Consider the following 27,599-nt stretch of genomic DNA (forward strand, 5'->3'; position numbering starts at 1 on the left):
AGAACCTGAAAGTGAAACTGAGTTACTGATTTTCTTCATTTAACCTGAGAGAGCTGCAAATAGTGAACACAGCATATGCAGTGGCAAATAGATTAGATTTAAAAAAAACCTTTTGATAATCTACATAGTACAGGTAGGCAGATTTGTATATAGGGTATGAGTTTCTTTAAGCTGACAATGTAGAGTAAAGGCAGTACATCAGGCTGTGTCCCACTTTAGGGTGCTGACAGACCCTCATGTTCCAAAAAAAAAAAAAATCATTGGCTTGTTATGAAATGCACAGAGCATTTTTTATAGCGTCGAGTAGATATTTTGCCTGTTTGTTCTCCTGTTTTTTTTCCCCCTCCTGTAACCTGCTCTGCTGCTAAGTTTTACCTCCAAAGCAGGTGTAATTAAAGACAGCTTGATAGTCGACTAAAATTTTAACAGATTACTAAGGCCTAACCTATAATAGCTATACTATACTGTATACTCCATACTGCTATACTATATAGCTATATAGCTATACTGGCAAAATGCTTGTAGTATAGATGCAACTTATACCTGCAAGGAAGTGCTTTTGTGTGTTACAGTTTATACCTGTTTGGCAAGTGGAATAAGACCTACAGTACAAGCACTTTTATGCTGGTATTAGTGTGTCTACAGTAGGGCTTTTGCTAGCATAGAAACATTGCAGAAAAAAATCACACATCTAACCAACATTGCTTTTCTGGCCAAAGCTTCTAGCATAGACCTGACCTCAGGGTTCTGTAGGATTTAATACCAGGTTACAATCTAAAGTGCTGCATTCTGCAAATTTAGTAATAGCAGGTTCGTTACTGATTAAATGTGTAATTATCTAGGCAAAGACATACTAAGATGGAAAATTGTTTAATATTCCTGATGTCTGATTGAGTCATTTTTCAGAGTTGAATCACTTTTATTTGCCATTTGTATTTTGCACGTTGCAAGTATTCCATTCATGCAACCTTTATGAAGGTAGACTAGCCTACTCTAATCTGTGTGTTCATGAAGTGAAAGTCTGCCAGACAGCTAGCACAGTTTGCCATAATCTCTGTAGTAGTTTTGGGGCTATTGTTAGAGGGAATCACTCAGTCAGCATCTTGTGTCCAAATAAACATGAATACCATTATTTGCAATTTTGGAAAGATCACAGGACTACCAAAGCCTAATGTAAAGTAGCTGCTGTCTGTAATTTATAAGTTTGTTCAGCTACACACACAAGAAATTTCTTAATTAGCATTGCACTATGATGATTAGAACATCTAAACTATCAGCTATTTCTCAACATTTCTATTGTTGTGCATGAGTATGAGGAATTGTGACTCTTGGTACCAAAGGGTTAATTGAATCCAAATATAATTAGGAGTCTATAGAGTAATTATCTGGGTTGAGAAGATGACGTACTAGTTAAACTGGTCTTTTAGTCACTGATATTAAATATAGCTCTTATGCATCAAATCCTTGTATTAACTTTTTAAAAAATCTTAATATACAGTCCTCTACAAATAACTACTTGTTTAGCTAACATTCATTACATGCCTTAATAGAACTACTTTAATTTTAGAAAACAATTTATTTGATCAGTGAATTAGCTCCCCCTCCCCCCAAAAAAACACCCCTAGTTTGGATTCTGTACTATATGTGCGCTTTTAACATCAACTGTGTATGCTCATTTCTTGCAACCTATGTTCATTGTCTCTTGTATGTTTCATCTTCTCCTAACTCTGGCACTTTCCTACCCCAGAGTTATGACTGAAGCACTGAACTTAATCTTTTCCGGTTTTAAGAAACTTCTGCTCCCTGCCTTTATTTTGCGATCTGTATAATAACATGATACTAATTTTGTCCAGGTTGAGATGGGCTGTTTTACTGCAATTGTCTGTCTGCTGGCTCATGAGAGGAGTTTGTCCCGGGGATCTTTTTTCTGTAATTGAAAGATTGCTGAAGTGTGGTACTGTTGCACTTAAAAGCATTGTCATGTGACGTATCATCTGCGGCACACCAGTGAACTCTTTGTGTTGATGTATTATTAAATGGTTCCAGGGATCATACATTTTCACTCCACCCTAAGAAGTTATGTTGGAGAAAATACAACCTTTGATGTAATAAATATTGCACTTTTTTCCCCCAGTCTCTGCTTCTCAGTGTGTGGCTTTCCAAGGAAAAAGATATTCTAGATGAACCACAGTCTGTCTGCTGTCTTCACACTATGCTGTCCCTTCTGAGCAAAATGAAAGGTGAAATACACATTCATAATCTTAAAATATCACAGTCAGCTAAAACTAGTATTCGTGGTTGTCGGAAACATACCATTCTGACCATCTGTACTGCTCTGTAAATAAAGCAAACCCAACTAAATATTACTTGATTGTATTTTATAATAAGCATTTTATAATAGGGTTATTTAAAATTACAATTCAAAACTGTTTCACCTTATAGTGACTGGAAGGTTTGAAATTTTGGTTTGGATCCATAGAAACGCTGAGATTTAAGGACCTTGGTTCCAGTGTCAGTTTGAAAAGATAGATGTCTCTGGAGGGATTTCCTTTTTAAAAAAATATTTTGTTTTTTTTCCTTTTAACAATGTCCCTTTTCAAACCATGTCCCATTCTCTCTACAGCCACCACCTTAGCTTCTGAGAACAATCATGTAGTGGAGTGCATTTGGGGTTCTTCCCCCTCAAAACTTCTTGATCCTGGGCCTGATGTGTGTTGTGGTTGTTTTTATCCATACTTGTTAATTATTCCCCTCCTATTCAAGCCTTCCAGAATGCCTTTGTTCAGCCCTATTACTACAACATCCATTTTGAGATTGTTGCTCCGGAGCATTTACTGACTGCACATCTCTGCAACTTCAGTACCGCATAGGGTTGCCAGGTGTCTGCACTCCTATTGGCCAAGTACCGCGGCCAATGGGAGCTGGGGTGGTGGTGCTTGCGGGTGAGAGCAGTGCGTGGAGCCTTCTCCCCTCCTCCCTCCCATCCCCCGCCTAGGAGCTGGACCTGCAGGCTGCTTCCGGGGTGCAGCATGATGCCAGGACAAGCAGGGAGCCTGCCGTAGCCCTGCTGTGCTGCTGACTGGGAGATACCCAAGAGAAGCATGCACCTCAACCCCGAGCCCCTTCCTGCACCCCAAACCGCCCATCCACGGCCCCGCCCCAGGGCCTGCACCCCACCCCCTGCCTCAACCCGCAGCCCCTTCCCACACTCCAAATCCCTTGGCCTCACCCCCCAGGCTGGAGCCCCTCCTGTGCCCCAAAACCCTCATCCCCGGCCCCAGCCCAGAGCCTGTACCCCCTCCCACATTCCATACTCCAGCCTCAACCTGCAGCCCCTCCCACATTCCAAAACCCTCAGCCCCATCTGCCAGCCTGGAACCGCCTCCTGCACCCCAAACCCCTCATCCACAGCCCCACCCCAGAGCCCGCACCTCCAGCCGGGGCCCGCACCCCAATTCCCTGCCCCAGCCTGGATCCCCCTCCAGCACCCTGAACCCCTCATTTCTGGCCCCACCCTGGAGCCCGCACCCCCTCCTGCACTCCAACCCCAGCCAAGTGAAAGTGAGTGAGAATGGGGGAGAGCAAGGCGCTGAGGGAGGGGGAATGTAGTGAGTGGGGGGCGGGGCCTCCAGGAAGGGGCAGGGCCAGGGTGTTCAGTTTTGTGGGATTAGAAAGTTGGCAACCCTAGTACAGCACTGCACTTCATAGTTATATGATCCACTGGATACATTAGAAATGTACAGCAGACTTCACTGCCTGGTGACTTCTATCATATTTTGCAAACCCTCAACGAGGACTTGGTGAAATCTCAGTAGTTCGTACTCTGCACTTCATTATAAAGGCTGGTTGAGACCTAGAAATTGTGGGTGAAAAGTTGAGAGAAAGATGACTTCGTGGCTCTTGCAGATTAAGTGAACTTGTTCAGTTACAGATGCTGTATTTAATCACCTTATGTTTTAACAGATAAAGGCAAATTCAGCTTCCAAAGTCAGGTTGTTACTCTGCTAGTTTCTCTCTCAACGCAGCCAGCTGATTTTTTTTTTTTTTTTCCCCCACCCTTTGTTTCTACAGTTGCGATCGATGAGTCCTGGGATTCTCAATCAGTTTCCCCCTGGTGGCAGCAAATGCGCACAGCTTGTATTCAGTCTGAAAATAATGGAGCCGCCTTATTATCTGCACACGTTGGGCATTCCGTAACTGCACAGATCACTGACAGTATGGCAGAGAAAAAAGTAAGTAAATCTGAGACTTCTCCCTCCCTACAGCAATAATTGTATCAGATTCATGCAAAGCTTCTGCCCTTATGAGGGAAGGAACGTCTTGCCATTCACTCAGTAACACTCAAAAACCAGCGCAAAACACACAGTTTTCTGGGATAGGATTCAAAGGAATAGAAACCTGGAAACTTGTGTTTGACCTTGCAGATTAATCTGCCCAGGTGTAAGGCATTGCAAGCCATTATGATATACAATTCAATCTGGAGATACCTACAGTATGTTTTACAGTGTGAATTATAGGGTGTCTCATGACAATGAATGAGTGGAAGTTTTGCAGGATCAAAAGAGACACTTTGAGGGACACCAGCTGGAAGCCTAGTTGATTTCAAAAACTAAACTTTTAAGTTGTTTTGGATACTCAGCCTGCCTCACTGCCAATTTCTGACTGTGTGAATATTTTTAAGTTGACTAATTAAAAAAAAAAAGTTCCTGATTATCTAAATCCCCCTTCCATAATAATGTTCTGATTTTTTTAAGTGTTAAAAGCTCTTGTTTATAGGTGTAAGAGGGCATCTGGTCTACAGGTTGATGTTTGGCCAGAGACAGACTGAGGTTTTTGGAATGTGTGGTGTTGCACTTTTATGTGTGTACTTTACATGCATACATGTATTTAAGAGATTGTAAGTCCTGTGTGTGAATTTAAATATTGATTAACTTTTGTATAACTGTTCATTCTCCATCTACAGCTGATCTGCAAAAAAGCTCACAAATAACCTGCTTTGTTAGTTTTCCCAAACCGTTGTAGGTGCTGACACAGATTCCTGGGAAGCACTTTCCCTTGATACTGAATATTGGAAACTTCTACTGAAACAATTAGAAGATTGTCTGATACTTCAGACACTATTGCACAGTAAAGTGAGAAAGAGGACAACCAGCGTATCATCTCTACAGGCTGAGCCACTCTGCAGACTCTCTGTAAAGAAGTTGCTTGAAGGAGGGAAAGGTATACTGTCGTGCAAAGCAGATTTGATTAACTTTCTCACCCAACTCAGGGCCAGATTCTATCACCCTTACTCCAGTGAATGGCACCTTATTTTGGGAGTAGTCCCACTGAGGATATGTTAATTATATGTAATTTTTACTATTTTAAAATTTTTCATTTCTTTTCTGGAGACTGCATTGTAGGCTTGTAACCAGTTACTTGATTGAGATTTTCTAATTGACATAAAAATTATACAATTAATGATTTCTGTTAACTGACAGATGAGTCTCTTCCCTTGTCATCTATGTTTCAGATCCAAGTTTACTACTTCTACAATGTCGCTGGCAAACTTTGACTGTGCCTTATACTTTCCTTTTGCATCTTAGGAGGCATTGCTGACAGTGTAGCAAAATGGATTTTCAAACAGGACTTCAGTCCCATGATACTGAAGCTGGCACAACGGAAAAAAGAGACAGAAAGTACAGAGGAATCTGTAGAAATTGACAGGAATGTTTCCCTTGAGAAACCAGGAGCAGAGACGGGCATGGAAACAATCCTAGGTAAAAATACAAAATAACCCTTTCAAACTTAAATTTCTTCCCAGGGGACTGAGTTGGCTGAATTGTTTTTAATTAGTAGAAATTGTGACTAGGATGAAAAAGTTGTCTAATTTCTTCAATTATGTTTTAGAGTTGCTGCATTTAGCATATCAGCAGTTTCCTTGTAGTCTTGAATTGGATATACTACACACACATTGTTGTTGGGAATATGTAGTGCAATGGAATAAAGATCCAGAGGTAATGTAATCTAAATTTTTTGGTATATTTATACTTGTGTATAATTTACTAATTGAAGCTAACCTTTTTTTCAAAGGAAATTAATCAGAATTAGACTGTGATAAATGGAGAGCACAAATTTAAGTAATGAAGAAAAGAAAGTCTTAGATTCTAGGAGTATGGGATACCATCTACCAAGACAGGAAGACCTGTTCATGCCAGACAGGAAGACACTGCCAGTCTTATTGGGAAAAGGGGGAAGTTCTTCAGCTTTCATATTTCTGATTTGAAATATGCACAGCTCACAAATACACAATGCTGATCTGGTTAGGGTTATTTTACTGCACTGTCAAGTATCAGGGGGTAGCCGTGTTAGTCTGTATCCACAAAAACAACAAGGAGTCTGGTGGCACTGTTTTTACTGCACTGTAAACATTATTTTTACTGCACTGTCTTTCTCTGAGTGGACTGAGTGGATTTGTAGGCTCGAAAGTTTTACATTGTTTCATTTTTGAATGCAGTTATTTTTGTATATAATTCTACATTTGTAAATTCAACTTTAATGATAGAGATTTCACTAAAGTACTTGTATTAGGTGAATTGAAAAATACTATTTTTTTATATTTTACAATGCAAATGTTTGTAATAAAAATAAATATAAAGTGCACTGTACACTTTGTATTCTGTGTTGTAATTGAAAGCAATATATTTGAAAATGTAGAAAACATCCACAAATATTTAAATAAATGGTATTCTATTATTGTTTAACAGTGGGATTAATCGCGATTAATTTTTTTTAATCGCTTGATAGCCCTACTTGTAACCGCTCCCTAAAATTCTGATCCTGAGAGGGTGCTGAACATCCAGAGTTCGTAACTGAGGTCAGCATCTCTCAGACTCAGTAAATCTGTGCTATCGGGCACCTCACTGCATAGTAAAGGTTTATCTTATTCTGGATTTTTTTAAAGATGGACTCTAAAACAGACTTATTTTTGGTAGACAATGATTTAGTTTTTTAAATCAAAAATAAAATTGTATTTGCAAGATAAACCGCCAACAGTCAAGGGAGGTGTTTTTCTGCAAGAAATGTGTCATCAGCATATAAACTAAAACTCTGGAAAATTACATCAGAATCGCAGTGTTCAGTGGTGATTAGCTTAGGTGGCACTGATATGTATGTGCATTTGCTTGATGGTAAGAGAGGAAATTAAAATAACAGGTCTTGTAATAAAAGAAATCCTAAAATTTTTTAACTGGAAAATGAGTTTCTTGAAAACCATCTGCATTAACATCTTTTTAAGAATTCACAATTTGTTTTTGAAACTGCCATTGAATAATGGAATAATGTGTTTTGGTTTTTTTATTCTTCTTCCCCCTTTATATAAGGAAGCACGTTTTCTCATTAGATCTATAGATCACCTCAGATGCATTGTTAATGCTCACATACAGCATGGTAAGTACAGAACTATTGTTAAAGAACATCCTTGATAAAATTTCAGGAGACCAAAATAAATCAATGTACATAGAGATTCATTTAAATCTGTACAGTTTGTTGTGCTGGCCAAGCATCTCTGCCTAAATCGGGAACTCTGATGCTGACATTCAAGCTCCCCCAGTTTTCCAGTCTTTTTCTTCCACAAAGATTGAGGTGTGTAGATAGGGCTAAACCATGTTAAAAAAACCCCAAAGTCCTTCCTTGTTATAACACGATTTGGTCACATCCACACATGCTTTTGCTAAATTATTGAAAACTACTTTAGTTGGAAGCATGGTCAAACACATTTCTGTAAAGCTGGGCTAACTTTTTTAATCTTTATGGGGGTTAGTTCTGGTCCAACTCCATTCATCACTCAAGGCCTGTTCTTCAATATTGCCTGTTTACACTGTGCATCATAGAGCATAGTCCTGTTCTAGGCCTCTTCACTGCTTTCAAGCACAATACAGTATATGACTAAAGCACTAGTGATGATCTATTATATGTGTGCGGTCTCAGACTCGCTACATATGTCTAACAGTTCCTTTAATCATAGTGCACAATATGATATTCTTAATGGATTAGCCATAGATGTAATTACTCTCTCTGGACACCAAAGCAGTCCTGTACTTCTGAAATTGAAACTGGGATCTTGTGCTTGTTGCTTTATAATTCGGCTGACTTGACATCTGCCTCCCTTTGCAATCTCCTTCTCTCCTGATTCCCCACTACTAAAGGAATGCTGGGCCCATGTACTTATGAGTTTTGAACTATTTGTGCTTTGGTGTCGGATGCTGTCTTAAGGGAATGCAAATCCCATGAGATCACTGCATGACTATATGGTAAAGTCTGACTTATCCTTTTGTTGGAGACAGATTAATCTATGTCCCAAAGTACTGTTTCATCTGTGTTGTACTGTACCATTAATTTTTAAATCAGTCCTCGCTCTCTTCTTCTGCAATAACTTTCATTGTATGGGTTTACATTAAACCTGTTTTGATGCGCCATTCAGATGAAGCTTATATTTCTGTAATTGTTTTTAGGTATTGCTCTAATGATGTGGAATACATTTATAGTAAAACGGCTCTCTGCTGCTACATACCTAATGGACAAGGTAAACATGCTATTGTGGCTGTTAGTTTTAAGTTCATTTCTTACTGATTAATTTTTTATTCACAGAGATATTAAGCTATCGAATATTTAAAACGTTGCTTTTTATGTTTTTGGAGCATCTTTGATTGTAGAGCTAAACTATGCTGCTTGGGTGGTTTCATTATATTGGGTAAGTCTTGTTGTTTTTGAAAAGCATATATTGGGAAATGCTTATTTTTGAAAAATTATCACATCTGTTTGTTCTTTTGGAATGACCAGGTATTGGACAGATCTTATTGTAAGTTTTAATAAGCAGCTGAAGTTGGCAGATATTTCCACACATCAATAATGAGCATACACTTAAATTTTTTTTCTCACCTGACACTAGCATAAAACTATACTGAACGGGTGAATTCCAAAAAGTTCTCCTTTGCAAAAAAAAAAAAAAAAAAAAGACTTAAAAATCTTTACCAATGATTTTATTTTAAGGAATGTGAGCTTTCCATTCCTGTATTATCTATCCTATACATTTTATTGACCTGGTAACCAATAAATTAGCTTAATAGATAACCCAAGAACTACATTTTTTCCTATGCATTGCTGTAACTGCACTCGATGGTTTTTACCATGAAACCTTTATTAAGATCATGCAGAAGTTGCTTTTTGGCTTGTGTACCATATTCCTTCTAGGCTTTGGGGTATTAAAGATGCAAAAACATGTCCTGGATGGTGCTGAACACTTTCAACTCCCCTGGCTTGCTGAATCTGTCTTGTATTACAGGACCTGTTTGCCATCTGTTCTGCCAGGCTATGTCCTTTCTAAATATGTCTGTTTGTGAGCTTTCATACATTTAGTACTGAATTAACTGGCTTGCTTAGGGAGGAAAGGGGGTGATTCCAAATTGTGTTTAAGTGCTATCAAATAATTGCTCTATTTAAACTGAAGGAATTTACCTCAAGTATATCAATTTGCAAGTTGTATAGGGGAGCTAATTGATCGCTAGCATACTAGTACAGAGAAGTCCAGATTTTTGTAATACAGTTTTTAGGGCAAAAGAGGGGAGTACCAAAGTAATATGCTGGTGATGACTTTAGAGATGCTGGGGTATCATTATTTCTGTCCCCTCTTCCTTTTTTTTTCCTTTTCATTTTTTCCTATTCTCCTTTCTGTGGCTTATCTTTTTTGTACTATTTATTCATTTTCCATGTGCCCTTCTGCAGCTAGAATCATGGCTGCAGAAGCATTCAGTTAGTCTCATCTCCTAAGCAAAAGTTCTTTACCTACTGGTACTGCTTGCATTTTTACAGCCCCCTGCTTCTGTAGTACGTTGGTACAGTAACATCTAAATAAGTACGGTTAAAAATTTTCTGCCTTATTTATTCAGTCTTTTCACATACTTTCTTACCTAACACTTTGAACACATCCATGTTCAATATCTGTTAAAAGTGAGCTACCTTTAGTTTATGTATTTAAATGTGTTTGAAAGCTCCAGTTCAGGGCTCCTTAGAAGCTTGTATGCATATTACAATATACCAACAAAAGGATAAATATCTGTAATAACTTATCCAGCCTTACCACAGCTCTCAAAATATAAACTGCCCCAAATAGTGTTGGATATATTAGCAGTTATTCAGTTCCCAAAGTGACTATGAAAAGTCCTCCAACTTACAGACTTTGGGTATAGCATGGTGGATGCTCTTAATTCAAGTTGCTATATGAATTCTGGGGCCATATATCTTCCTTCAGCTGTTGATTAGGGTACCACAGCACAGTCTAATCACAACAGAGTTTGGGTCAGTGAGATCTTTATACCGTGGGAATGAGTAACTTCCATCTACATGTGTTTTTCATCATCTGCAGAAGATTCATTGAGCTGTGGAAATTGGAGCTTAGCAGCACTATCGTAACTTTCCCAAACAGGCAATAGAGATCTGACTCTTGCTCAGAATTCAGACAGACAGGAAAGCGTGTGATGATTTACACTGTGTAATTTTCTTATTGTGGCTTCCCTATCTCAATTGCTATTCTGCAGTATCCATTTTTCCTCGCTGCTTTTTCATATTTGTCATGTATTTCATCTTCATTCTGATTTCATTCTTGATACTATTGCCCCAATCCTGCACCACTGAGGTCTTTGGGAGTCTCTGAGTTGCTGTCAGTGGGCTTTGGATCAGGTTTTATGTGCCTTTTAGTCCTCTCACATCAGTTTTACACCAACATAACTCCATTTGTTTCAGTGGAAATTTTTCCTTCGATCACCCTGATGTAAACTAGATCAGAATCAGGCCCAGTGTGATGGAACAGCTAGAAATGATGAACATAGAGAACTTTCAACTTACATTTCACATTTTTTTTCAAAACTGAACATACTCCACATGTAACAGGAAAGTATGATTGTCAGTTTTGAAACACAAATTCAGTGCAAACTAAAGAGATTGAGAAGCAGACTTTGCCATTAATTGCTAAGAGTGTTATTTTTTTCTCTGCCTTAATAGTCAAATGATTGAAAAGCCAGTGAAGTGGTTGTAGTGCTTCAGAGATTTATGAAGGATTGCTCTGAGAATTTCCTTACCTATATTTAGCATTCTTTGTATGTGATAACTTTGTGAATATTAAGTAAAAAGTCAAATGAAGATTACCCTCTTTTAAAGATGCACCCTGTGAAAAATCAGTTGAAACTTGAATTGGATCCCAAGAGGGTAGCTCTATCTTGCAATAACACAGATTTTCTCCTAACTGAGGGTAGCCTGTTTAACATCCTATTCCAAGAGTCAAGCCTTTGGCTGGGACAGATGGTCTTGTCTTCTTTTAACCTTGTATCTCATCAACCTCCAGTCTTGAAAGTCACCAGCTTGCATAATTCATTCATCATTTAATGCTTTGAAATACTAATTATAAAATTACTGCACTAGTAGTGAAATAAATAATACTGGCAAAGATGGAAAGTTAGGAAGGGTTATTGTCATGCCACAAGATTTTTGAATAGTGTTCACCATGGGTAAATGTTTCTAAGCTCTATAGAAAGGTACATATGCATGCTATTCAGATGAACATAAATAACAGGCTTCTTAGGTATGTTACAATCATTCTGCAACTATTTTTTTATTTCATAAGCCAGACTCTATAGAATGTTCAAACATCTTGAAAATGACTGTTGCACGTTCAGTCTGATTTTTCAGATGGCAGATAAATAAATCGCCCAGATGAGACACTGTGTGGGAAAACTTCAGCCTGCAAGGAATGTTTTTGCCAAAAGCTTTGCCTATTGAAAGTATTCAGCATAGAAACTGCTTCTCAGCTCTTATTTTGTATTATAGCCTGTATCCAATCACAGTTCTTTTAAGATATTCATTCAGTGTATCATATCTAGCTGTGTAGAAATTTTTTTTTTTCTATTGTATAAGGAAAATAAGTTACTTTAACAAATAGACTGCTTATGTGTCAGACTTATGCTGAAAATTTGTTCTATAATAGGTTGGAAAAGCTCCGAAGGACAGATTATGCAGAAGGGCAAGTAATACTTTATTTGTCTAAAGATGACAATATTTGATTATTTTGTTTCAATGGTCATTACATCTGTTTTTTGTGTTCTTAATGTGACCACGCATAAGGAGATCTGGGTGGGAAAGATTAAAATAAAAAATATTGGCTAAAATTCATCAGTCTTAAATTTCCAGTTTGACAAATCGAAGTTGAAAGGTGTAGACAAATCTAGTAAAAATGTTACGGAAAGTGAATTTGAGACCGAAGCTTGCCTAACGTTCTGTCCACATAAAATTTTATCAACTCCTGGAAGAGTTAGTTGAAACTATGTTCAGGCGATAGTGGGTTTGTTGTTTCTGATAAAATTCTTTGAGGAATATAGTTACTTAATAGAACAGTGTAGTAAGTGGATAGAATAAGCAACTTTTATAGTCAAGACTTTTCCAGATGTTGCAAAGCTTTATTGAAATTCTCAAATTCTACTTTTGTCTGTTATATCCAAATCTTTTGTTACAACTATTTGGCCTTAAACATAATGAGATAAAGGAACTGAAATTAGTGCTAGTGCTTTTTGTGTATTCTCTAGCAAAGCCTGCCCTCTCAGAAATGTAAACAGTGCTGCTAAAGACCCTCCTTTTTGTCAGTTGCAACTAAAATGTTTACTTGGATGCATTTTAAAAATCACATTGCAGAAATTTACTCTATCTTTATTTAATAGGATGTAGGTATGGGTGATACTGCAATGACATCTTTTCTTGGCTCATGTTCAGATCTTCTTCAAACCTTAATGGAGGTAAAAATATTCTTTTGATTAGAAAATATGTAAGAACATGCGTGGTTTTAGTAGTAAGTTTTTGCCATGAAAATTGAAGGCAACGTGAATAATATAGCTACAATTACTTTAATGACTTCATTTAACCAAAGTCTGTAAATTAGTTTCTAGTGAACATGGAACATTTCTATTATTCTTTAAAATATTTTGGCAGGAGAAATTGTGGCTTGTAATATAACTCCTGTTTGTTTTTAATAGAGATTCCCATAACCTTTCTGAACAGTATCTTAAAATAATAATGGTTTTGAATGCTGATTGCTCTGCATTGCTGTACTAGGCTGATGTTAGTAGTGATGAAATGCAACCTCCAGTATTGGACACAGAAGATGCCTGGCTGTCAGCTGAAGGACCAATCTCAATAGTAGAGCTAGCCCTGGAGCAGAAACACATCCACTACCCACTTGTCGACCACCAGTCGGTATTGTGCACTATATTATATGGAATCATGAGGTTTTCTCTGAAGAGTGTGAAACCTCTCTCACTATTTGATAGTAAGGTATGTCTTTTAAAGGTGTTAGGAGTACATGTTTTATAATATAATGCTGTCCTTGCTGCTGCTAGTTAACAGGCATGCATGGTTTATCAGTCATTTATAACTAGTTCTTTAAACACCGTATGTAGATTGATGTTATGTCAAAGACAATTGGTGCACTCTGTTCAGCTAAGGATTGTTACCAGAACAGCAGTCCACAAACATGGTAACTTTTTCTTCTGAATAGGATGTCTTGAGAGTGGTTTAGAGGTGTCAAAATCAGCTCCTTATTTTAGTCCATCCAATGACTGTTGTTGCATGGTGAAAATACAGGATGCACTCTGATTAGGTCATACTTTTGTTAGTCTGAGAGCTGTCAGATCAGAGAAATTACAAGGAATAAATCTTATATTTCATTATCGTAATCTGTCACACTCTGTATCAATTATTCCTGATGTTTTATGCCACACTGCTTTCTTGGGAAAGAACAAATAGCTAGTAGCCTTGAGAGCAAGAACACACTACATTTTAAATATAGGAACTATTTATTTTAAGTAATCTGTTGTTGCTCCCAAAGTCCTAAAACTGATGTAAAGAAAATGCTATGTATTGAGCTGCTTTCCTCCCAGCTGAGATGCACACACTGAGTGAATTTTAGAAATAAAGTGCTGATGTAGACTATTGTAAACCAATCCTACTGGAAAACAATTGGTTCTGTGAAGAAGTTCTGTGCAGATTTCTCCTTTAAAGATGTATTGAGATATTTTTATAAACACAAAGTACCATTTTTTGTTAGTATTTTGCTATTGATTCTTGTCTAGACATATTAAAACAAAACAAAACCCCTCAAATACTAGACTTTTTTAAAAGACCCCATGGTAGGATGTATTTCACACTGAATGTCATAGCTGGCATGTCAGTCTAGAATGATAATCCTCAGGGTCTGAAAGCAGTGCTCGTGGCTTAAAACAAAAGGTGATTCCTTTCCTTATGTAATGATAGCTCAGTTTGGTTAGATAACTATAGCAGATTGAGAACCCTCTGCTATTGAAATTAGTAGCCTAACTTTTAAGTTTGAATGCCCGGCGAAGTAATTAAAAAACACCTAGAAGCATTAGTAAAACATATGATTGCTTAAGCAAATGCGTTTCTTTTGTTTCATAGCCTTTCAGTAATTTAAAATACTGCATTTCTCTTCGGGATTGGAAACTTAAGATGCAATAGCATTTAAATGGGGAAAAAGTATTATCCCTTCAAGTGCTTGATCGAAATGGATCTACTTTTCTCTGTCTGTCTCGCTTAAAGGAATATGGGGTTTTTCTGTTCTCAATTTAGGGCAAAAATGCATTTTTCAAAGACCTGACTTCCATTCAGCTGCTGCCCAGTGGGGATATGGATCCAAATGTGTTATCCATACGCCAACAAGTGAGTTTAAATCCTTTACATGGCCACAAGAAAACTATAGACCTTTAAAGGAGTTTCAGGTAAAATTAAACTGCTGCTAACTCATTTTGGTGTTTGCTTCCAAGTTCTTAATGAAAGCTGTGAGTGCAGTGGTACAAGTACAGTGCTCAGCACAAAAGGCCAGAGGTCTCCCAGAAGAGGCACCACTTCCTTCTGAAAAAGACAAGGACTGGCCAGCTTTAGCTCTGGATTTGGCTCAGCACCTTCAACTCAGTGAGGATGTGATTAGAAGGCATTATGTGTGTGAACTGTATAATTACGGAATGGATCATCTCGGAGAAGAGGTAATGATTAAAAAGTGCCTTTGGCAGCTTGAGTATAGCTGAAATCACGAGGCACAGCTAAATTACTCAGATCTGTAACTGATTCATATTCTCCCTATATTTTACAAACAATTTTGACTTGGATTGTGCTCCCCCAGCAACAGAGAACATACCACATTCTAACACTTGATTCTGGCGCACACAGTTATCTGAGACAGCCATGTTTATTTATTTATTTGATGCAAAGAAGGAAAACATAGGACCAATTATTTGGGGAGAGTGGGGGGAAGAATTCACACCTTTCAATGATGGGATTCTACCACCAGTGCGGAACAAAACTAAACTAAGCAGGTACAGTCATTGTGTCTAGTTGAGCTAAGCACTGATGTCTGGGATAAGAATTCACTTTTATTTGTCAGTACGGTTAAGAAACAATGTGGGGATTCAAAGTGCTCTCCTTCCATTTTGAGCAGCTCCTTAACCCAAACTCTAGCATTTAACTTCAGTGTCAAACTTACTTAGACAAGTTGTCAAAGAAGAATAGTTTGAAAATTCATTACTGTGCATGTTCATGAAATCTTTGTGCTGTGTTCAGAATAGAGATATTTGCTGGTTTTGGTTCCGATATTCTGAGAGGTATTGGAACTTCTATTTAATGCTTCTTAAATAGTTGGTGCAGCATGTTAAAACAAAAATGCAACCTTTGAACTATCCATGTCTGGAATTCTCAAACTGCATGGTGCTTAGTTTCTGCCTTCATTAGAGGGAAGTAACAAATCTGCAAAGAGGTGATATTGAAAAAGTAAATTATTTTAGAGAGCTTGAAAAATAAGCAAAATTCAAGTGTCTGTAGTAATATGTCTGTGTGCAAATCACTGTAGTTCTCATCGGATGACTTTAGGGTAATGTGCAGGCTTGAGACAGAAAAAAGACTTTCAGTTCTCTTAGTCTGTCATCTTAGCAGGAGACAGTTTTTCAGACAGAGGGGATATGAACTCGCGTTTCAGGAATCTTAAGGTATAAGCTTGAGCCTTAAGACTCACTGCCATGCGGTCATTATACGAATTCCATTCTACGTGCAGGACTTGGCCAAAACTGGATTTGTTTCACAGTTTTCAGTAAGTCACTAACATGAATCCATACCATTGGCTGATAAATCAGTTTCAAATTTCTTGATTTGTTGGGTCATTTGTCCTTGTATTAATTGAAGGTTAGGGCTGAAGCAAGATAAAATAGTTTCCACATGGGTAATCTGTAGTCTTACACATTTTTACTATGAGTTTTGTTGGTATATTCCTATTCTCAGGCCATTCTTCAAGTGCATGACAAAGAAGTGCTTGCATCACAGCTACTTGTGCTCACAGGACAGAGACTGGCCTACGCTTTACTACACACACAGACAAAAGAAGGCATGGAGCTGCTGGCCAGACTTCCCCCAACACTATGTACCTGGCTTAAAGCTATGGTAAGTTCAGCCTAAATGAGAAAATAAATTTATAGAAAGCTTCCTCTTGACCAAAGACTCTTATTACTTTAAAATTTAACATTTTTAGTAATGCTCTAGTGTAAAGGATGAGTCCAAGCCTACCTGACTTCAGTTCTGGTTAATAGGAACAAGACAGTCCAGCATGATCAACTTACTCCATTATACATTTTCTAAAAAGCCACACAATTTCAGTATTACAAGTTGCGTGTACTCAGTCAATTCAGTGGATAGAGCTAATACCTTGGTTGGTTTAAAATATGACTATATTGCAGAAATGCCTCTCTTCACTGCTAGACTTTATTGGGAATAGTTTTACCAGCACTTAGAGGGGAGGAAATTGTTCTGGTGCATGTAAACAATTGCATATTTGCTGCTCTTGAGGACAAGATGTGTAGGAGCCAAGAATGTTTGTTTCCCAAAGATTAAATAATTTAATCTTCACTTTAAAATATAAGAGTTTCCCAGGGGAGGCAGGGGCACAGCCATTAAACAATGGGACTGCTTTACTTTGTAATTAGTGGCAATATGCTCAACAGCTTGTAGCTGATCTTTCCTTGGCCCAGGGGAAAGACTAACTTGTGCTAAATCTGTGAAACAATTCAAGAAGTTGTAGAATGAAGTTTCTTTCAGAGGAAACAAATTTAGTTTTTTGCTGTGCACTATAGTGAGTGTCATGGTTCTCTTGAGTGGTGCCAGAATTGATCCAAGAAGCATTCATAAAAAGTGTAGCATTATGTTGTATGTAAGACTCATGTCCTCCTGAAGAGTCTTCTATGTATGAGTGTTTCTGTAAGTTTAAAGACTATACTGAGGGTAAAGTTTATCCTCATGGAAGTCAGGATCCTGTACAGAACTCTTCAACTTTGATTCTGCTCAAAGGAATCTGACCATAGCAAAGGAGTTCTCTGAAGTCTGCTGATTCCCTGAATATAGAGTTCAAAGGAGTGTAATGATACAAGAATAGCTGTGTTGACTTCAACCTAGTACTAGGCTTACTTAACTCTGCTATGATCTAGAGTGGGGATCAGCAGCCTTTGGCATGCGGCCTGCCAGGGTAAACCCTCTGGCAGGCCGGGCTGGTTTGTTTACTTGCTGTGTCCGCAGCTCCCACTGGCCACGGTCCGCCACTCCAGGCCAATGGGGGCTGCGGGAAGCAGCGGCCAGCACATCCCTTGGCCTGTGCCAGGGGGAGCTGCTATCAGCTGAACCTGTGGATGCAGCAGGTAAACAAACTAGCCTGGCCTGCCAGGGGCCTTACCCTGGTGGGCCGCGGGTCAAAAGTTAATGATCCCTGATCTAGAGATAAGATGAGGAACACAATTACAAGCAAACTTCATTGTAGCAAAAGGAGTATCATGGTGTCTTTTGTAGCCTTTCCTTCCTACCACTGCTCTTAACACTTTTTAAAAATCCTTTTGCAGGACCCCCACGATCTTCAAAATCTCGAAGTGCCCATTGCAACAACAGCGAAACTAGTAAACAAAGTAATAGAGCACTTACCGGAAAACCATGGGCAATATAGCCTTGCCTTGAATCTGATAGAGGCTGTAGAAGCAATCTCTTCATGACAATTTATGTACTAGTTTTAAACACGTCTGCTGTAAGAGGAGGTGGGGCATGATTTTACACACTGAGGCTAACCTTTGTGAAGGGAAACATTCATGTGGCTTTTGTAAAATAAACTTAATTTAAAAAGCAAATACTTTTACAGTGGAGTCCATCTAAGTTCCACACTATTGTGCATCACATACTAGGAGCTAGTAATCTTTGTACATTTGTCAATAACTCAAGTGCTCCACTATTTATTTTTAACTCAAGCACTTGTGCTCTAGCTTAGATAGATGGTTACATTTAATAGCAGTTTTATTCCACTTATTTACAAATTATATTCTTACCCTAACATGTGAGATTCTATATTTCATACTCTGAAAAACCATTAAATGTATTTTGCATATATGCTTGGTTATTGGACAACAGTCAGTTGCATAAATCTGTTTCATGTAAGGAAAAATTTCAGGCTATCATGTTTTTCTGAAATAAAAAGGGTCTCTTTTTACTTCCATAAAAGAGAGTTACATTCTGAAGGGCCTCTAGTAGTAGTTCTTCAGAGGAGCAGCTCACTTCCTGTAACAGCAGTATAACAATGAGTGGAGTAGTAGCAGGACAAAACATCCTAAATGGGGATAAAATCAGAAAGAGGAACCCACCCCTCAAAGTTCAACTATTGGGGAAGAATACTCTTAAGACCAAAGTAGAAACAAACATCGCTTTACAAATAAGGCCTCACCCAAACAAGAGTGGAGTGTAAATTTCCTACTGCAGCTGTTACGGAAATCCTGATGAAGTTAGGACTGCAGGATCAAGCTCCTGGTCTTAATACTTCAGTTCCTTAAATGAGTTATTTAGAACACACTCTCTGGTGAGTAGAACTACACCATGGGATAATGCACCCTCTGGGGTGTGATTTCTAATGTGCACTAATGTATTGAACAGAATGCTATTGTAATGTATAAGTGTGCTAGGGAACTTCTAGTGTGCACCAGCAGGGTCTACACAGACCACTTAAAGTATAAGATGTTAGCATGCTTTATTGCCCACTGTGCTGAAGATCTGTAATACAGAATAGCTGAGTTTTACAAAGCCTTGTGTGTTCTTGATAGTACAGTGCTACAGGATACCTGTATTATGCAGCCAGAATCCCTAAGTTTTGGGTGGTATTTTTCAAGCCATCAGAAGCAGACCACCATTCTTAACTTCCAGCAGCTGAGTATCCCTGTTGTACTCTGATTTACGTGTTTTCTATGAACACCAGGACTGGAAGAATGATTCTCACCAATTCCTGGCTTGAGCCTGTATCAGTTGTTATGGAAAAAACATGGCATTCTAAAGAATGTAGCTAAAATTCATTTACACCTATTGTTATATGAGATTATGGTTACCATGAAAGGCATTGTGCTAGTGAAAGCAAATAATGGCCAGTACCTGCCAACTTTATAGACTGATTCAATATTATGTTTCATAACATTGACAAGTTAAATACTGGTAAGAGACACATGGCTGTCTGAGATGTTCTAGGTTAAGACTGTAGGACAGTTTCCTCTAAGGCTACTCTAGGCCTTACTATATGATGCCTTGTCTAGAGACAGTATTTTAACCCTCTGTAGAAATTAATGGATGTTTGAGAACCTACAATCTGTCATGAAACCTGCTTTAGCTAACCCATTTTGAGTTGTTTCTTGTTTACATTAAATCCCTTCCCACTACCAGAGCAGCATGAAGGAACTTAGTGTAATTGAGAATCAAGGCCTAAGAGGTTATGTGAAACACTTTACCCCAAACCTGTAATGTACTGTAAGTAATAAGATTATGTATATACTGCTATTTTCTGTGTCACTTGCTGTGGATTTGTGTAAATTAAATAAACTTGGGATTTGATTCTAGTTTTTTCCTTCTGTAGGCATGCAGACCTGAATTATGATGTATAGTTAAATGTTTTTCCTTACCAGTTATTCCAGCATACAGAAATGGTTTAGCTGAACTATGCAACTTTACAAAGTCAGTTTACACCACTAAAGTAATTTAGACTGCACTATCTATAGCTACTAGTATAATTTAGTGCTAGGCAATACCCTGCCATTTTAGTAGTTGATCCCTTCTTTACAATAGCCATCAAGAGAAGTTGCATCTGGTTTCAGAGAAAGGACTCTACTTACCTTAGACCACGTTAAATTTTGGGACCCACTTGTAGTACTAGTCTGTGTTCAAGGAACAGGACACTGCTTTGAAGAACAGCTTTTATTAAGCGTAAAGTTGATATCAACATAGGCATTTTTTAAGGTTTTTCCACTATTGTAGTTCTGCTCAGATTAAGGCATAAAATGCATTGGCCATGAACCGCTACAGCTTTCTTCAGCATATACTGAGTTTTCTTTAACTCTGCAGTTACTTTTGTAGCTCGGGGGTTCCATTTGGTTAATGAAACATTGAGTTTATCATCTTTTATATTTATATATTTTATAGTCTAAGTGGAAATATCTACAAAATAATTGTCCAGCTCACTTCATTTTCCAGCAATGACTTCTGTGCAGCGTGGACATAGTGAGAGTGGAGAATCAGCAGTGTACTTCCTACAACGAAGGCATTTTGCTTTAGCAGCTGGTAGGACTATAACTTTATAAGATGACTCTTCACGAATATCACCACCTGTCAAAGAAAATTTTACTGTACAGAGTATAGTCAGCATTGAAAACCCAGCTAACACTGCAGCCTCCCTCTAACTGTATTTAGGGGGGTTAATTTTTCTATTCCTTTCTATAAAGCTAAACTCCAAAAACCACCTTTGACCAATGTCCTAAATGCAAGTAAGAGAGACCAAGAAAAACAGTAGTACACAGAAAGAGGCTGATCCTGCTCTGCATCAGCTCTTGGTAATAGATTAGAAACTTATCTAAGAGATAGTCATGTTTGCTGGGTAGAAGCAGGTATTGATTAGTTCTGTTAGTCCCCTTTTCTTACCTTCTAAGTTAATCAGAAAGGTTCCTTTAATGATGTTTTCATCTGTGGCCATTTCTACAGGTAGTTCGGACAGTAACGTTGTCCGTGAAGCCATCATGATTTCATTTAGCTGTGATACACTGGAAGACTCCTCAGACTGCAGTGTCTGGAAAGAACAGTTTGCTTTCTGAACTTAAATAGCTTAAATAAATACACCTTACAATGCAGCATGGGGTTTGCACACATTCTTAGGGGTGTCTGCAAGCTGCCTGATTCAAGTCCAGCCCTCATGCTGGCAAAGGCTAGAGTTGTGCACTTGGCTGCTGGACATTTCAACAAATAAGAGCTTTTGTCTGAGCCACATCTCCAGTTGCTGGAGTATGTCCTCCTGCCAGCAGTATGACAACTATACTCTGACCTCGCAGCTCCTGCTGTCAGGGCATAAAACAAGGTTTCAGAATGACTGACAACACTGGAAAGATGTCTCCCCACTATAATTTCAAACTTCAGCATACACCTTCCTTAAATGCCTCAGGCCTTAGCACAAGTCAATCCCTTGCATTTTAAAGGATCAGAGTTTCAGACATGGTGGTAGTTTCTCTTAGGGACACATTCATTAGCAACTGGACTGAAACAACTACCAACTTATTTCCTGGAGGCTTGGCATTAACTTCAGTCATTTAGAGGACCTGGTTTGAACAGAGGACTAAGAAACCGAAGTGTCCAAATTCCCTTGTCTATTCCTTCTGTGTCAGTCCCACATCCAGTACTGAACTGCAACCCACTAGGGAAACCTGCATCAAACCGTAATCATTTAAGATATCAGGAAGTCTGGACCCTGTGTCTGTTTTCAGAACAGAAAATAGCCCTTTCACATTCTGACCCTGGCTCAGGAATCACGTGGATTAGCTAAGCGGAACACTGTCAGTGTTGTTAGCAGTCATCTTCTGAAAAATGCTGCAAAGGACTAGATCCAGGGATTTAGGCACCTAAGCCCCAAACTTAGATCAAAACTCCCAGTTGGCTACCACCTAAGCTTGTCAGTAGCATGCACAAAGCTGCTTATGTTCTGATGCTGTGGAGCCGTTTGGCACCTGAGTCCTAGAGAGATCCTCAACCTAGCTGTCCCCCGACCTAGTACCTGCAGGGCCCAATCCAGAAGGAACTCCGACGCTGCCTACCAGATCAGGCCCTGCACAAAACAGGAGGTCACCCTGTGCCAGGCAAGTGCTCTCACCACCAAGCTAGAGGGGAGCATGGGTGGGTCTCAATCTCTTCTGTTGAAGCTATTCCACTTTGTGTGAAATACCTGAATATTCACTGGGTGAGGCAAAAAGATGTTATAGCCTCGCTATTAGAGCACTCACTTGAGAGATGGGAGACTTGGGTTCACATCACTACTCCAAGGCAGAGGGAAGATTTGAACCCAGGTATCCCATCCCATCCTAGGTGAATGCACTAAGCAGGGAGGGAACGCAGGCACCGGTCTCCACTTTTTGCAAGAAAGGGTTGACCTGACACAGGTGCCTAATTCCAGAAGAGGGCTACTAACTGTGAATCCCAAGTGGTGTTTGGCATCTAACTCCCTTTGAGGGCAGGGCTCAGGTCACCCCTTCTCCTTAGTATTTCCTAAGGCTAGCTTAGTCTTGCTGTCTTCTAAGCCACCTAACTCTCCCCGTGCATTGAATAGAGCACTGGGCTCCTGATTTGGGGCTGTGGATTCCACTAGACCTCAGGACACCTCATTGTTAAGCACTGTAACCCTGACTCCAAGTCACCTACAGAGATCTAGCCCTAAGTGCTCAGGTAGATTAGCAGAAGTTATTTTTTCTAGAATGTTAACAGGTGGGGGAGGTAGGTGGGTGTTTTTTGTTTTTACCTCCATTAACTCAAAGAGCAGCCCCGGGTCAATTACAATGACGACTTCATACTCCAAAGCATTCTTGCCAGCAATGGATCCAAGGAAAGAGTCTCTCATCGCACATACAGCCTCCACCACTTCCTCTAGGCCAGGTTTCTTCCACATGGAGCTTGTGTTAATCCAGCCAGAACGGAAAACACTCTCTGACTCTTGAAATAAAAACAAACATGTTCAATGCATCGGAGTTCGTGCTGTCTACTGCTCCCTTTCCATAAAGCTGTCCTGCAGCTGATTTCTTTAAATACTTATTTTTATTTGATCTAAACAAAGGATGACGACGACCTTTTGATCGCAAAGTTAAAAAAATACAGATTTTTAAACAAATGCAAATTTTTGTCCATAGTTACTGTTCTAGTACAAGTTCTCTGAAATGTTAGTGTCTGGTTTTTGTGATGGAGTTATCCAAGCCTTACCTTTCTTGTATGGGAGGTCCTGGAAAACCTCCTCTGCCAGATGAGGAAGGATTGGTGCAAACGATCGCACCACTACATCCAAAGCCTCGGCCAAGGCTGTTTGACATGAACGACGTTTAGGATCTTTTTCTTCTTCACAGTAAAGCCTGTGATTCACAAGAGGGGAGAGTTTGCGAAGTTGCTTTCAGGAAGGAGAGAGAGAGTTCAGCCAGATAAAAGATTTGCACTAAAATCAGTCTTATTTAGGTGTTTCAGTATAGACTTAAGGGCCTAACTAAGCCATCATTTGTTTTTCAAAATCTGTAGATTACACTGTGTTCTGCCTTTACCACAGTTATGGGTTTCACATAATTGTTTAAAGAGGTTTCATATGACTGCTTTGCATTTTTAACTGGCTTTAGTAAGCCCAAAGTTCTTTGTGTAGGAGGGATGATACCTGGCAGAAAGCTTCAGTGTTTTGGGTCTCCAGCAGAGAGGACCCACACCCAGCCTCTGGACTGGCGTAAAAGGTCTTGAAGAAAGCAAAACTCATCCCTTAAAGGAAATTTTTTATTGGAAAAATTTGAGACGAAGAATCAGGAAATGAGAAACTCTGTCCTGGAAAACTTGGGACAGAGGTAGCAAAAGCTTCTACTGGAAAATCTATGACCTTCTAGTTCTTGCATAATAAATACCAGCTTGCACTCCAACAGCTTTCTTTACAAAGCCTGTTAAGTCTACTTCTGAACCTGTAAGTTCTCCAATTAATGAGAGTATTAGCAAAGAATGAGATGTGTATCCCCTCTAGAAAAACTAAGCAATTCAATTAAGAGCCAGTAACGCAAAAGGCCTATTGGGGCTAAATCTATACTATCTGGTATCCCTTCCAGTTACGTTCGAAAGAAAACAGGAATTGCTGAAATACAGATCTTGAGAAGATGGGTTCAATACTACTGGATACTATAAATCACCCTCTAGCTGCTAACCAAAATTCATTAAAAATAAATTCTATTTTGCCACCAGTATTTGTTTTCAGGGTAGCCTGGGAAGGAGATGTACTTCAATCACTATTTATATTCTCTCCTTATGAGAGTTCCACAGCCAGTCTCAAACCAGGTCCCTTAAAAACATAATAAAAAGCAAGGAGTTGCCTTAGTGAAGGCCGGAATGAATGCCTACCTGTCTTTGATTATGCTGAAGTAAAAGTTGGACAAATCTCTCGTGTGGAATGCTTGCAACAAACGAATAACTTTGCCATAATCGTATTCCTTGTACGCTTCTGTAACCTGGGGAACAGAGCGAGGAGAGAGATGACAGCAGCACATTCAGTTACTATCACACTGGACAGAAATGCAGGTCACGATGAGCCTGGGAACATTTTCTTTTGAAGAAAGTAGAGGAAAGTGCGGAGTATGAGAAAGGTAAGGAGCCTGGGAGAGCATCTTTCTGGGCTCTTCTGAGGAAAAAGCCTGATAATTCATCGTTCATATGAATTAGACACTGAATTTGCGACAACGGGAATAGAGAAATCATTCGAAAACACAGAATCAAACATCCCTCTCTAAGGGATGGCAAAGAGAAATAAGATCTGAAGAAATCCTGTTTCCATGCTAGTATATCTGGTAAAAAAGATTAAGTGAAGAGAAATCCAAAAAGCATGCTAGGTATAGCAACTACTGTTCAACCAGGTATTTCCAGTACTCCCCTCTCTGCTTAGCAGGTTTCAGGAGACAGCCTTCTGATTTCTTTCATAACTCGAGTCTGCAGAATGCATTTCTGGCTCAATTATCCTAGATGTGTTTGGTAAGCTAGGTCCTGAACTTGCTGAAATTCAGCCTGGTTCATCTAACCAGCTCTGCGAAGGTATGTCCACCCTCTCACCACTTGTACATTGCCGAAGCATCTTTGCTAATTAAAATAAAAAACATTAACCAATTTGTCTCAAGATTTTGAACAAAAAACTTGTATTTGATTCATATTTATAAAGTGAACATTTCATAACCTCCAGATTTCCTAGGTGACTGAAAGCCAAGTGATTCTGCGATAGCTACTCCAATCTTGAACACAAACACAGCATCTGGAGCTTCAAGAGGAAATGTTAGTTACACCGGTCACATACGCTAAAAGTGCTCTCAGTTGCACTCAAATATATTGACCAAAAGAAAGTATTAGAGGTGGCTGTATACCCGCCTCTAATTGGACCAATTTGAGGCCTCTGACAGTAGGTTCAAATAAAGCAAAGTTTAACATGAGCATTTAGGACTCATATTGACATTTATGAAACCTTTCAAAAAGCCATAAGTTGCCCAGAAGAGAGGCAGGCCCCATTAGCGATCACCTGAAGGGTCCCATTCTGCCCTCAGATACATAGCCTTTACTCTCATTGACTTTAGTGGAAGTTGCAGGCATGTGTCAGAGAGCAAATTTAGCCTTTAGTTTTTCAAAATAGACTATATGGCTACATGAAGATTAAAGCTCTTCTATATACAATGAAAACATTTTTACGAGCTATCTCGGTGTACTGTATAATACAGATGCATGCAAAGTGCAGTCTAGAATGAGTTTTCTTCTTGCCAAAAATTGGCATTTATAACGGAAAGCATTCAGTTTTATATACAGTATGCTACACAGTTATTTCCTTATCACAAATTTAAGGTAGATCTTCATTTTGCTCCATTATTGGAAAAGTTCACTGTTTAAGTTTTTCTCTTCAAAATAATGCAAACACACTTAGAAGCATTTTTCCCAGAGACATGATATTCCCAATTTAAATTAATCACTAACAACCCACCTTGTATAACAAAGTACACAGTAGATTAACATAATTCACCCTCACCTTGTTAGCATAATCCTGTAGTAAGTGTAGCATGTACTGGTCTATTACATACATCTCTGAACTGGGGATGGAGTCAGTTTCTGGATTGAAGTCAGCCATGTTTCCCAACATAAAGCGTAGCGTATTCCGAAGCTAGCAATAAACCATTCAGAAGTGTTAAATGAAACTGTTTCATCAGAATGAAGAATAAACAAGACACACGAGAGATTTCCATTCTGTCAATTTAAATTTAAATAAAATAAAAAGCTCAACCATTCTTCTAATTGATGATTCCAAATCATTACAAAATATAGTATCTGTACCACAAGGATCATAACAGAAGAGTTGTGAACAAACAGGTTATATACAAACAACAGTAGCTAAAGGCAGGCAAGCTAAAGAACACATTTTTATTTTCCCTAAAATATATTACTACTTGACCAGCACATCACAAGAGAGAGCAATAATAATTATGTGCTTGGGAAAAAACACCTTTCATTTTCAGCTAAAAGAAAAGCTCACATGCACTCCATTGCAACAAATTTCAAAGTCAGCGGTCATCTTTGGTTTCACAATGGATTCTACTCTGTAAATATAAAACCAAAGGTGAAGAGGATGTGTTCTCTTAAAATCAAATGCATTATATTCACTTCTCACCTTGTTTATATCGTCTTTTGCAGCACTAAGTACAGCTGGTCCAATCAGCACCTCAGTAAAAACATTTGATTCTGCCACCCACCAGCGAAGGACATCAGCACCATACGGAGGCTCCTTACTGTGGTCCTGTTCATGGACAAAAATGCAAAGCTCTTTTCAATGCTACTTATTTGCAATTTAAGAGACTACAAACACATTTTAAAACCAATGTAGTAAGATTCCAGGGACAACAACATCATGTTTGTATTTGTGCCCAAAAAATCTGTCTACAAATAATTCTAACTAAAATGTACACTCTGGAATTTAGATACCCATCCTTTGTTTTTACTCTATCTGTTGATATAGCAGTACTGTAATACAAGCTCACAGCAGTTACAGCCTCCCTCTACCTCTCCTTCCAAAATCTATTGGAGGCACAGAGCTAGCTTCAGCAGCAGCTAAGCTAGGCCTCCTCCTTCTGGAATCATACTGAGTGGGGTGTACCACCCCATCTAACCCCCCCCAAATCTTGGCATTTGGAGTGCGTAGTGAAAGAGACAAATTTTCTCTTCCCTCCCCATACCATCTGACAATCAGGGTGAACAGGGAACCAGTACACAAGTGTAGAAAGGTTTTTCTAAAAATTAATTTAACAGAGATGGGGCTCAAACTCTCCACTTGCTTATGTGCTGAATCCCCTGCCATTGTCAACTGACGGCACCACCGCAAACATCGCTAGCCATGCCCCTCCAGCAGGTCTCCCATTGAGCGAGAAATGGTCCCAGACTTAAAGCTAGCA

General features: G+C 38.9%; 2 protein-coding genes across 11 annotated transcripts in view; one reads left to right on the forward strand and one right to left on the reverse strand.

The window, feature by feature from the left end:
* RAB3GAP2 (RAB3 GTPase activating non-catalytic protein subunit 2) overlaps positions 1-19,982 on the forward strand; it is a 73,531-nt gene extending 53,549 nt beyond the window's left edge. For all 9 annotated transcript variants that reach the window (XM_037895700.2, XM_037895694.1, XM_037895698.1 and 6 more), the window contains 14 exons: positions 2,135-2,240; positions 4,072-4,232; positions 5,004-5,220; positions 5,586-5,759; positions 5,890-5,996; positions 7,362-7,428; positions 8,493-8,563; positions 12,017-12,052; positions 12,744-12,818; positions 13,135-13,353; positions 14,665-14,754; positions 14,859-15,077; positions 16,363-16,521; positions 17,964-19,982. In XM_037895700.2, coding sequence (XP_037751628.1) covers positions 2,135-2,240; positions 4,072-4,232; positions 5,004-5,220; positions 5,586-5,759; positions 5,890-5,996; positions 7,362-7,428; positions 8,493-8,563; positions 12,017-12,052; positions 12,744-12,818; positions 13,135-13,353; positions 14,665-14,754; positions 14,859-15,077; positions 16,363-16,521; positions 17,964-18,110 — 1,848 coding nt within the window. In that variant the 3' untranslated portion in view covers positions 18,111-19,982. The remainder of the gene's footprint in view (positions 1-2,134; positions 2,241-4,071; positions 4,233-5,003; positions 5,221-5,585; positions 5,760-5,889; positions 5,997-7,361; positions 7,429-8,492; positions 8,564-12,016; positions 12,053-12,743; positions 12,819-13,134; positions 13,354-14,664; positions 14,755-14,858; positions 15,078-16,362; positions 16,522-17,963) is intronic.
* Positions 19,983-20,322: 340 nt separating this feature from the next.
* Positions 20,323-27,599, reverse strand: part of IARS2 (isoleucyl-tRNA synthetase 2, mitochondrial) — a 52,465-nt gene continuing 45,188 nt past the window's right edge. Inside the window, exons 17-23 of one of the 2 annotated variants that reach the window (XM_027827116.2) lie at positions 26,822-26,947; positions 26,186-26,317; positions 24,529-24,635; positions 23,371-23,516; positions 22,916-23,106; positions 21,058-21,202; positions 20,323-20,745 (exon numbers count right to left, since the gene is read on the reverse strand). In XM_027827116.2, coding sequence (XP_027682917.2) covers positions 20,603-20,745; positions 21,058-21,202; positions 22,916-23,106; positions 23,371-23,516; positions 24,529-24,635; positions 26,186-26,317; positions 26,822-26,947 — 990 coding nt within the window. In that variant the 3' untranslated portion in view covers positions 20,323-20,602. Of the gene's footprint in view, positions 20,746-21,057; positions 21,203-22,915; positions 23,107-23,370; positions 23,552-24,528; positions 24,636-26,185; positions 26,318-26,821; positions 26,948-27,599 lie in introns of those variants that run through there. The other variant, XM_043543628.1, reaches the window with a different exon arrangement.

Source organism: Chelonia mydas, chromosome 3 (genome assembly GCF_015237465.2).
Source record: "Chelonia mydas isolate rCheMyd1 chromosome 3, rCheMyd1.pri.v2, whole genome shotgun sequence".
Lineage (NCBI taxonomy): Eukaryota > Metazoa > Chordata > Testudines > Cheloniidae > Chelonia > Chelonia mydas.